We start from the raw sequence: 12482 nt of genomic DNA, 5'->3' as shown, positions 1-12482 counted from the left end.
CCCCAGCTCTCTTCCCTGCCTATGCAGGGGGTTGGACTCGATGATCTACTGAGATCCCTTCTGACCCTAACATCTATGAATCTTTGGCTGGCCAGGCTGCGGTTTTGGGTGGCACGCACTGTCCCCACATGCGCTGCCCCACTGTGTGTGTGTGTGTGTGTGTGTGCGCGCGCGCGCGCTTTTTTGACCCTGGGATCTCCTGGACTCAGCCCCCCCAGCTATCCTGCAGTGCAGAAAACATCTGAATGTGTAGTATGTGGTGCTGCTGACATGTCTGGATGCAGCCAATGATGCCTAACATCTCCATAAAATGTAATTCAGTCTCATAAAAAAAAAATGTTCTACATATATTACTTTAGCAATCACATACATTCACTTTTTAGCTTCTTAACTGAGACTGACACAAAAGATGCCAGTTATTTGGTGGTTATTTCAGAGATTAGGATTTTGGGCTATTAGAAATTAGACAGGGCCAATTTAAGCCTGATATTGCAATTTAGTGGGTCTTTCTACATGAGATGTTCACCACGCTCCGCCCTGTGGGCACCTTCTAGTATACTAATTAGCTGCACAGTCAGCATCTTGGCATGTACAGGTGCGCCCCTATTAGCCTGTGGTAAACTAATTTACTCTGCAGCAGGATAAGTACTATCAATTACTATTATTATATTATTATATGATTATTATAAATAAGTACTATCTTGCTGCAGAGTAAAAATCTCTGCAGCAGTGCCTGTGTAGACATTGCCCTGGCTGGCTGGGACACGAAGGTGCTTCAGTGTCGTGGCTGCCTGCTGGCTAGCCCTAAACTGAAGTATCCTTGTGCACCAGCCAGCCCCTCCGCAGTATACTGAGTTGGGGGGGAAGCCCCAGGATGGCAGACTGAACAGGCTCCCTGCCAGCTGGGGCTGCTCCACCCTCGTTCAATATGCTGCGCTCCTGGGTGCACATTCAAACAGCAATAAACCCCAGAGTTTATTGCTCTGGAGTTTATTGCTCCCAGACACACGTTCAAATGGTGCAATAAGCTCCAGAGTTGCAGTGAAGCAATACACTCTAGATTTTATAGCTTCATATTAATTGCATGTGTAGATATGTCCAGCTCATACAAATGCACTGCACAGGCACAACAGTAAGTACTGTGAACTACAGAATCAAGGGCATTGCAATTTTACTCAAAATGCTGAACTGCATTCAAAACAGCAACCTAGAAATGAACAACATTAATGTAATATAGTATAGTCCAAGCATGATTTAAATTCAATTACTAGAGGAAGTGTAGGTATTATCTATTATTTTTAATTTTATATTCCATATTTCAATATTTAATGGTGAGGTGAGGAAAAGCACTTTGTGCCTGAAAGCTTGTCTAATATCTTTCCCAACCATACAGCTGGACCAAAAAAAGATCCTTGCCTCATATTTCCTGGACAGGGACAGCTCAAATAATACTCCAAATTTGCTAAAACATGAAGGATATTGAAATTCACTCTTTACCACGGAAAATATCTATTTTCTTAATTTTGAAGAGAAGAGAAGCCAGACTATTCAGTGACATCTACTTCCTAAGCATATGCAGAGGCCTGAGGAAGGGCACTTTGTGTCCAAAAGTTTGTATAACATCTCTCCAACTATATAGTTAAAGGTATCACCAAAAAATCCTTGCTACACCTATAGAAAACAGATAAATAATGGAAAATTATTTTAAAAAATGTGTAAGTTGTACTGCTAAGATGTAGACAGAATTAGATAAATAATTATAATAGAATTTAAATAAAGAACTAATGACTTGAGGAATATTACCATAAGATTCCCAAAGCACCTCATGTGGTAGGTTTCAGAGATAGCTGAGACAGATGTAGACAGTAATATTTTCCATGTCCTCTCTTTATTTTTGAAGGTAGAAATTATTTCCTTATCCTGGCTTTCTACAACTTAAATGGGACAAATTACAATGTCCTCTGCATAACATCTCTTGAGACAAGATAGAAGAACCCTTGCCTAAGTTTAGTGGCCTAGATTTTATACAAGGAGTGCGTTGAATTGCACCCTAAAACTGTGGAAAGGAAGATTAAGGTAAATATAGAGGCAGGGGTGGAAAGGAAATACTTTGTGAAAAGTGTAGTGACAAGCCATCAAGTAGGAGAGAAGAGTGGTGATAACTGAAAAACCAAACGAGATCTGAAAAACATGTAATGCATCCTGGGATGGATTTTCCCTACCTCACATACAGAGGGAGCAGGATCCTGTTGCATTCATCACTAAAGCTCTTGCTGAACTTCTGGAAACAGACCTTTTGTGCAGCAAATGTGCTACAGGATACCAATGAGTGGAACAGTGAATGTGAATAAATCTGGGAGTACTTTCATAGGAACATTGTCTGAAATGGAATAATGGGATTGACTGTTGAAAGGAGCAAAACAAGGTCTCCTGTATCAAGGGAACAAAATCCTTCTGTTCCCGGACCTCACCCCTATGACATAAGCAAAGAGAAAAAGCTAACAAGCCTGAGGAATTAGTTTACAAAAATATTGAAGCTTTGGTGCTGTATCCAGAAAAATTAAGCAAGCTGTAATTCCTTTCTTGACATATGCTCTTTCTGCAACCGAATGTAATGAAGTGTTAATTTGTCTTGCATTACAGATTAGAAAGACACAATTTTTTAAACTTATACTGTAACCATTTGCTATTATCTTTTGTACCTTTAAGATAACTGATATTGTTTATTGAAAACTACTTTGCAAAGGTTTAAAATGGACCAAGAAGCCGTCTATCTGATGTAGGTACAGCAACAATCAAGTTTCATTTGCTTATACTCAAGCACATTTTTGACTTTGACTTTTTTTTTTTTGCACCACACTTTAAAAGACTAGTTTTAGTTTGGAATTCTGAAGGGGTCAAAAACAGCAGTTACAGTCAGCTTTGCCCTAAATAAATTCAATTAGTATTCTTTAACAGCAGATGACAAATACATCCACTGTCTGAAAAAGCCCCTTCCAACAGATTCAATAGGATGGGGAGATTGGAAAGGGATTTTGAGTGCATGACAAAGACCATAAACAGAGCCCACAGGTGTCAGGGAGAGAAGGACAGGACTGTGAAAGCACGTGTGACGAATAAGGGATATGACCTCCCCATTCTTATTTCCATTGGCTTGGGGAAGGAGGTGCAGGATCACCTCTTGTGTAATGCCATCAGAGCCAGCCTTAGAGGTGGGGGACGTGGGCAACTTCTCAGGGTGTCATCATCAGGAGGTACGGGTCCATTGCAGGTAAGATCCTGGCCCGCATCCTCCTGAACCACCTTCATCCTGTTGCCGAGATCCTTCTGGAAACCCAGTGCGGCTTCCGACCATCCTGGGGCTCTGCAGACACGGTTTTCGTTGCCAGGCAGATCCAAGAAAAATGTCGGAAGCAAAATCAAGAACTGTTCCTCGCCTTCATTGACCTGACCAAGGCATTCAGTTATTTAAATCATGAAGCTCTGTGGACCATCCTCCAATGCCTTGCCTGCTCGCTGAAGTTTGTCACCATGCTGAGACTCCTGCATGACAATATGACTGCCACCGTCCTGAGTGAAAGATCTGAAATCAACACCTTCCGCCTCCGGACCAGAGTCAAACAAGGTTGCGTTATCGCCCCCACCCTGTTCACCATCTATCTGACTGTCATCATCCACCTTATTCAAGATGATCTACCATCTGGTGTCAGTATCCAGTATCGACCAGATGGGAAGCTTTTCAATTTTGGGCGCTTCCAGGCAAAAATGGCACTCACCACTAAGAACATCCATGACCTTCAGTTTGTGGACAATTGTTGTGTGATGGCTTACTCTGCACAGGATGTGCAAATTACCCTAGATCTCTTCAGTGCTTTGTATAAGAGACTTGGCCTGCCCTTGAACATCACCAAGATGAAGATCCTCCACCAACCCTCCCCAGGCCAACTGAACATCACTCATGCTATCTATGTAGATGGTGAGACTCTGGAGTACGGGAAGCACTTTCCATATCTTGGCAGCCACCTCTCTCAATGGGCTACCACTAATGAATAAGTCTAGCACTGGGTCAACTGCGCCAGCGCCGCTGCCTTCAAGCTGCGACAATGTGTTTTTGAAAACAGAGATCTTCGGGAGTCGACGACGGTCCTGGTTTATAAGGCTGTCATGCTGACAACCTTCCTCTACTGCAGCGAAGCCTGGGCCATCTACTGATGCCACATCAAGACCCTCAAGAGCTTTCACCAGTGGTGCTTGCGGTGCAGCGGTGCTTGCGTCGAATCCTGGGGATTGAGGAATCCTCCTCAAATGGGAGGACCGTCAGACCAGCGCTAGCATCCTCCACGAAGCTGCATCCACCAGTATCCAAGCCTTGCTCTTGAGAAATCAACTCCAATGGACAGGCCACTGCATCCGGATGTCCAAGAACTGCCTCCCTCGCCAGATTCTCTTCTCTCAGCTCTCTGTTGGCCAACGCTCAAAGGGTGGCCAAAGGAAACGGTACAAAGACATGCTCAAGGTCACCCTCAAGCACAGAGGCACCGACACCAATGGTTGGGAGGAGCAAAATGCTAAATGTTTGGCATGGTGCCACCTGGTCCACCAAGGCACACGCCACTTTGAGGCCCAACAACTCAATACTGAGGCGAAACGGTGGCAGAGGAAGGAGAAGGAGACCAATGCAGGGCTGCAAATCCTACTCCCCCGCACAACAATATGCCCCTATTGCCAAAGAATGTGTGCATTCAGAATTGGGCTCCTCAGTCACCTGAAGACCCATCAAGCCTGATGGACATCCTCTACTCTGAGGGACCGCTGCTGCCACCCACACATATGCGCACGCACATACTCCATCCATACACAGGCACAGCAGGGTCCCGCCTTGACTCGGGTGGGGCTGGAGGACATGGTGAGCTTGGCGGGAAATCTGGACGGGGCACAGCATGCATGGCTCTCCAATGCAGGACCAGGCTGAGCGTTCCCCTCCTGGGGCAGCTGTGCAACCAAGCCTGGTCCCAACCTGCCCTGTGGGTAGCCACCTCCCCAGTCCTGCCATCATCCCCTGACCTCAGAGGGAGGGCCTGGGGCAGAGAAGCAGGGCCAGAGTGGGGCGGGGACTCCTGCCCCCTACCTGCCTCTGCCTGCAGAGGTGGATGTCAGGGGTAGGGGGTGCAAAATGCAGGTTTGCCCAGGGTACCATTTTCCATAAGGCCAGCTCTAATTGCCATTCCCCAGTTTGACCATGTTTTCCAATTCTCTTGCTCTAGCTACCCCCTCCTACCCTCCCCCCACAAGGTATATCAAGACAGATAGATATATCTATATCAAGATTGTGTCATTTTTATTGCTCTGAGTGTGACTGAATCTGTTTTTGGGTATCAGGAAGAAACCTTCCTCATTGGGCCAAACTGGTGCATGGTCTGGGGTTTTGTTTTGCTGTTCTTGCAGACTCAGGAAGGTGCACTTGGATTAAAGAGGAAAAGGACTTAAAAGGAAGGTAAAAGTGAGACCATGTTGCAACTTGCACTTGATGTTCAGGAGGATAAAGGCTGAAAAAGCCAGCTCCCAAAGGTAAATGATACATACTTGTGATTTCACTCGGGAACTCTGTTCTTAAGCAGCACAAGTGGGAAAGACAAGGAGTGAACTGAGAAGGATCTTCTCAGTAGTAAGTAGTAAGTAGTAACTTACTACTTTTGGTTTGGTTAAATACAAGTTGTATTTCACCACTTAAATTTGTCACTCACCTGCATGATCTGTTCTTTTCTCTAGAACAGCGATTCCCAATGAGGGTGATGGTGCACCCTCAGGTGTCTAGGGATCCTTTAAAGGGTACTGAAGGGTGACACAATATTAGTACCCTTAAGTGTGCAAACATGAGTCCAGGGGTAGTACCTGTGCTGGCCCTAGCAGTATAAAAACCTGCCCTGTGCTGGCCCCAGCAGTGTAAAAACCTGCCCTGGCAAGTAGCTCAGGGCTACATGCTCTCAGGAGCTTCTGGTGGTCAACTGCCATCTGGGACACCACCCCTTGTCCCAGATGGACTGCTGAAGCAGCCCTGAGAGTTACCTGGACCTTCTACACACTGCACCAGTCTGGTAGTAGGGGCTGCTGCCTGTGACCTGCGACAGCATGTGGCCCCAAGGCTGCATGCCTGCCAGACCTGGCTGGGGACTGCATGGCCAGTAGAGGCATCTGCATCTCGGCCAGCTGCCAGTGGGCTGTGGCTACAGTTGGCCTTTTGTGCAGCACTACTGCCATGTGGGCCACCACCCAGCCATCTGGGCAGCTATTGCCTGGAAGATGTTTTGTGTGGTGGCCTGCTTTGAACTGCCAAGTCGCCAGGAGATCAGCCACCTCTAGCTGGGTCCTGGGTGCCAGCTGAGTAGGCTCATCTCTCTGGGTCCTGCCACTTGGCTCACTAGCAGGAATTCTAGTATTCCCTATTTAAAAACTGCAAAATCCCAGACAGAAAAATCCCAAAGCCCCACTGGGGCTACTTGGGGCCTCGAGGCACAGGCCCCCTGTGCAGTATGGGGCAGCAGGGCTCGGCTCTGGCTGCCTGGGACCCACGCTGCTGCTTCTGCTGCATCACATGGGTGTGGCTCAGCTTGGCAGGGTGCCCCGTGGCACCATGCACTGTCAGACAGCTCGGGGCTGCTCGGGCTGAGTGGCACTGGCCCTGGGTGACATCCCTAGTTGCCCTGAGCTGCCCAAAAATGCCCAGCACAGCCGGCGCCCTGCTGAGCCAGGCCGTACCCATACGATGTGGCAGGAGCAGTGTGGTTGCCAGGTGGCTGGGGCTGAGCCCTGCTGCATGGGGGGCTGTTCCCCGAGCGGCCTCAATGGCCGCTGCTGCTGCTGGTGAGTGCAGGCCATGAGGGAGGGCTGGGTGGAGGACCCACCCCTCCCAAGCACCCCTCCATAGTCCCTCTCCCCACTCCTCCAGCTTCCCCCCCACCCTCTACTTACCTGGCACAGAGCCTGGGTCCAATTCCCTGCAGCCTGCCCAACTGCTTGCCCTACACGGGCAAGCAGCGTGCTTCAGCACTGGGGCAAGGGCAAGCCACAGAGATGCTCTGTCTGAATACCAGAGTGTCTCTGTGGAGGACCTGAGCCTCTGGTTGCCCCACTTTTTTCCCCCCAGGGTATTTTTTTAACACCTGGATCTCCAGGTATCAAATTTTGACCCCATGCTGCGAATATGCAGCACAGGGAACATTTTTTTGTTCCCAGCGTGCCTCTTGCAGCATCTCATACTGGTTTAGGATGCCACAAGAGGCACGTGTGTGTTCATATGGACGTACCCAGAGATTTCAAATAGGATTCCATGTTATTAAGAACATTCTGACTTGTTCTGATCTTTCTGAGTTCTTCGCAAGAGAAGAATTACTGTATTATTTTCCATAGTCTAAAATGAGTGAAAAGAGCTGGCCTTTTTTAAGTGTAACATGGAGCCTCTAATCCCCTTTGAGGAAGAAAAAGAGAGCTGAAAGAGGGCCAGCACAGTGAGCAAAAGGCAGCTGAAAGGGAAAAGGAACAGCCCCAAAGCCACAGGCCACTTACCTGGAGTAAGATGGAAAAGAAGACAGGCTAAGAGGGCTGGGATCCAGGCCATGGATTAAAGAGCCGTGGCAGCAGAACTGAACAGACAACTGATAATTAGGTAACTGAGTAACCTCAGCCACAGACTATACAGCCAAGCAGCAGAACTAATTAGCTGCCAGACACTGTAGATGGCAGCATACAAAGAAGCTGGGGTGGCTGCAAGGCAGTATAAAGGGTGCTTGATTGCGGGAAGCTGGACACCAAACTTTAAGTCTGCTCACAGGGAGGCAGGCTGAGGAGGGGCAAACCTGCAGATTGGTTAATGGGAAATCCCTGTACCTGGCCCTGGGAAACAGGGATCAGGTGACAGGAAGGGAGTGGAGTTAGTAAGTATATAGGCTTGGCTCCAGGGCCAGAGAGCTCCTCTGGTCCTTACAGTGGTGGGAAAAAGGTCCTTGGAGAGAAGGATGAGCTGAGAATACACAGAGAGACCAGGTACTCCAGGGAGATCGTGGGAATCAATTGGTAGGAATAGGAAGGGTCCTCTTTGTGGAGAGGGTTCACAGATAGGTTAGTTGTTTAATTGAAGTATTTACGCTTACAGTTTTACATCTGCTAGGCTTGGGAGTGACTAAAGGGAGGCAGGAGGCCAAAGGGTACTGAGGACAGATGCAATTTGCAGGGACTGGTATTCCTGTAAAGCCACGGTGGATGCTGGTGGGACACAGAGTGTTCTAGTTAATTAGCCAGATCAATCGGACAGGGGTTCGTGAGAGAGAGCCCACAAAATACTGGTGGAGACTGGCCGTGGTGGATGTCAGGGAAGGCACCCTGCATCCAGAGCTGTGGACTTAGGGGTCCGGTGGCATGAGATAGGACTGGGGATCCGGTGCTGCAAGGACCAGAGGCCTGGGGGTATGTAGAAGAGACACACACATGCCATTAGCTGAGGTCAGTTTGAGGGAGAGACACCTGGTTCAGTGTAAAGAGTTTAGAAGATCAGGCCCAACTGAGGCTGCTGCATGATGATCAGTGTGTAATCAGGTACCTAAGGACTCTCAGTCTCTGAGGACAGCCTCTTTTATTATTAATATTCCAACAGGGAATGGCAGGTGTTATTCTGGTAAAACTGGGTGGTACTCTAGTGAGATTGGGCAGGACTAGTATGGCTGCCAGAGGGTACCACCCTCTAAGGTGGGTCCCGTCACACTGACGGGTAACTTGAATCTAATGAGGTGTACCCTGATAATAACGAGGGGTGCCTGAAGTCTAAAAACCTTGAATTGAGAACCAATGTTTAATACAGTACTGGAGGCTTGATAGAGTCCTCCTCAAATCTGTAAGGATCCCTAATTTCTAAAGTACACACAAACCTTTTTTTTTTTTTTTTTTTTTTCACTTTTGTTTGAAAAAAATATCCAAATCATATGTATTCAGTACAGCTGGGATTCCAGTATAAAGCACTTATAAAGCAATGCACGCAATGAATTGCCCTTCACAGTCATTATTTAAAACTCTACTTTGTATTATTTTAATCCATATCATTGCTTGCCTCACGATATCAAATTGCATAAAGCAAAACACAAAGGGACAGATCTAAAGACGAGCAGAAATCCTCAACTCTATTTCCCAGTTCCTAAGCACTTTGTTTCTCTTTTTAAAAGAGTTCAAGATAACTATAAGCTTGAAAATATATTGGTGCCCATCAGTCGCAACATGTTGGGGTGTGAGTATTACAATGCTTGTAAGTGGCAGTTGTTATATTGAATGTCTTCTATAACCATCAGCAGCCTTTTTTCTGATACGTACAACAGCTACTGAAGAAGCTGCAGTTATGAAAAAATAAGTTTTATTTTTGGCTCAAACAACAACAGAACAATATTACCAACATAATCTCAATTAACTAAAAGCACAAACAAATTAGTTAGACTCCAATCAAGCTTGCCACAACTTCAAGTTGTGTTTAGCCATGTCTTTATTTGATATCAATGTGACTTAAACAAATATGTGCACCCAGCTGAATGAAATGAACTGCAATCAAGCTACAGAAGAAATGTACTCAGGTACACTCAGATATCTTCTTTCCAGTTATATGCAAGCAAATGTATATCATACCCAAGGGACTTCAGGTGACTAATTCACTCTGTTCTACATATCACACAGCCTATTCTGAAGGGCTGTGCTTGACTCACCCATTCTGATCAGTGTTCTACACACCAAATAGGAACAGATCAGCACCAGATTTCCAGAACTGAAAAACAGAATCCCAAACCACCCAAATACAACAGACATTTACCAAGATTCAGCCACGAAGCCTATCAGAATCACCTTCATGCCTTAAAGATGATGAAGAAAGCAAAACTCTCCCAAAACTTATGGGCTCCAACAACAAGCCTACAATCCATGGTAATGTCAGCAACCTACCCAATATCCTTCCATTAAGTCTCTTAGTGTGACTAGTGCAAGTAAGTTTACTGACTGAAGTTGTGATAATATTAGCTCAAAAGGACTTTTGAGAAGTGTATTAGCAGATTAAAGAAATAATAGAAATTGAAATGCAACTTCAAAAGTATAGTGCACAGTACCCCTATGCTTCATAACAAATAGATAATATTTACGAATTTATACACTCTCATATGTATGTAATATTCTGACAATAAAGTGGACAGCAAGATTATATCAAAATACTCTGAAAGTGATGAAAGGGCATTATATAATATACATACCACTAAGAATTCCTTTTTGTCCACCATCTCATTGCCATCAGTATCAAACATGTTGAAAGCTATTCTAAAACCTGCGTGAGGCTCTGTCAGAAAAAGCATATAGCTGTCAATCTTCTGAGGAAAAAAAATAAAATTTTAAACTTTGTGAACATACACTGCATAGCATAAGTCAGACCCTCTCCTAGTGTAAAGCAGTTTATTTGTGTATATAACCAGAATGCATCATTTGTTTAACTATGAACATTTTGGAAAAAGAGCTCATGACCCCCCAAAGTTCATGTGGCAGGAAGCAAAAGCAAAAATGGAAAATATCCTGGAACAGTGGCAGGTGTGGTATTCAGGAGAGGACTGTCAGATTCTGGTGGACAGAAATACCCATCCACATAATGAATTTGTCCTGGAAAACCTTCCCAGGACAAAAGTTGTTTTATTGTTATTTTTTCTGCCTGGATCCACAATTTTTGAGTCAGATTGACCATTTTCTTTAGCAGGACAAAAAACCCAAACATGTGGCTGCAGGCACTTTGTCCTGCTAAAGCAATGGATAAAGAGAGGCAAAAATAACATCTACTAAAGCCCAGAAAGACATGCATCTGATTCTGCATTTCTGACCTGCACATTTTGTTCTTGGCACATTATATGAACAAAGACAATTATACTGCTATCAGTATGCACCTTAATTTAAAGCTGTTTAAATGGTCAGAAAATACATATACCAATACACAAATAATTTGATTGGTGTATCTTTTGCTGGAAAAAGAGTGACTTTTTAAAATTAGCTAATAAACCAACACAAAGATTTCTGACATGAAAAGTATCATCCGAATGTTAATTAACAATGTTTTCTCCCAATTAATAAAAGGAAAATGGCTTCTCCTATTCTAAGGAATAAGAACTTCCTAAGCACTATAACAGAAACAATAGACTGACCAAGGTGAAATCCCTGAACAACTTTAGGTGAGAAGTGACAATCCTAAAGACAACTTTATCTTTGTAGAACAGAGTAAATAGTGTGACATTTAAAATAGCCTAAAATTCACTCACTCCTGTCTTTAAAAGCTTTGGCAGCAGCCAAAAGAAATGATACCTTAAGTGATAACAGATAATGATCAGTAAAGGCTAAAAAGCCAGGCTTTATTAGAAGAAGCATTTGTAATAAACTCCTTAAAGTCTAACAGTATTAAAATAAGCAAGCAATTTTGTGTCTTGTGAACTACAACAAAAGGCGATATAGGTAACAAATGAAATTTGAGTTGTCACTCACAAGTCAGACCTAATAAAGAAATATTTACAAGATATGATGACAAGGGAAATAAGGACAGGGCAAGTAACAGGATCTCAAGACCAGGGAAGAACAAAAAGTAGTAAAACCCTGTTCTATTTAGTAATGAATACCATGTCAAGAGGCAAATAAAGCATTTCCTGTCCCATCTTTCTCCGCCCCCCGCCCAAGTTCTTGGAACTTCAAAAGCCAGGTTACTGAAATACCTGGGCACACATTCATTTTGTGTGTAACTGACTTTTATTAAAAATTAATATCATATGAGTATAGAAAGTATCACGTGACTTCTAATGAATAATAAGATGTTCATACCCAAGTGCCAATACAACCATTAGTTTAATGAAGGTTTTGAGAATTATGAATATTGTTTCCTCCAGCTTCTAAATTCAAATATGACATTAGCAGTGTGTGTGTGTGTGTGTGTGTGTGTGTGTGTGTGTGTGTGTGTGTACGCATGAGTGCACACATGAGACAGATGTTGACTAAAACCTTCAGAGAATTTCCCAGTAGGGCTTTCTTTGAAAAAAAAAATCAGGTAATATATATTTTTTAAATGGACTAGCAAAAGTTATGTAGAAAAAAAGATCTTTTGATTAAAGAGATTCTAGACTTTTTGTCATTGTGCTATTTAGGAAGGTCTTAGGGGTGACAACTAAAACAATCCACACTCACGCTACTTGAAATTAGCAGCAACTAACAATGTGATTTGACGATTTAAATCTTTGTCCCAGTAGTGGATCCAGGAATGGGGTACAAGAGCTGTGCTGTATATGTCCAATGAGTGCCGAGCTCACTACCCAGTCAGGGAGGGCTCCTGCTGGAGCTCCACATGGACAGTGAGCTCGCCAGTTGATCATAGTGTGGTCTGGCTGGAGCCCCTGCTTTCATATGGCTCCGGACCCCAGAGAATACTGCCACTGTCTGCCCTT

The 12482-nt window shown here is 44.5% G+C and overlaps 1 protein-coding gene across 7 annotated transcripts in view; it reads right to left on the bottom strand.

Moving 5' to 3' along the window:
• MICU3 (mitochondrial calcium uptake family member 3) overlaps positions 1–12482 on the bottom strand; it is a 105472-nt gene that overhangs the window by 55718 nt on the left and 37272 nt on the right. For 6 of the 7 annotated variants that reach the window (XR_003094715.1, XM_025207398.1, XM_025207390.1 and 3 more), the window contains exon 6: positions 10272–10354. Coding sequence is in view for 6 of the 7 variants with exons in the window: in XM_025207398.1 (XP_025063183.1) it covers positions 10272–10354 (83 nt within the window). In the remaining variant the exon portion in view is untranslated. Of the gene's footprint in view, positions 1–10271; positions 10386–12482 lie in introns of all 7 variants that reach the window. The other variant, XM_025207410.1, reaches the window with a different exon arrangement.

This window comes from Alligator sinensis, unplaced genomic scaffold (assembly GCF_000455745.1).
Source record: "Alligator sinensis unplaced genomic scaffold, ASM45574v1 scaffold528_1, whole genome shotgun sequence".
Taxonomy (NCBI): Eukaryota; Metazoa; Chordata; order Crocodylia; family Alligatoridae; genus Alligator; species Alligator sinensis.
Note: the sequence above shows the minus strand (reverse complement) of the source record. Positions and strands in the feature narration are given on the sequence as shown.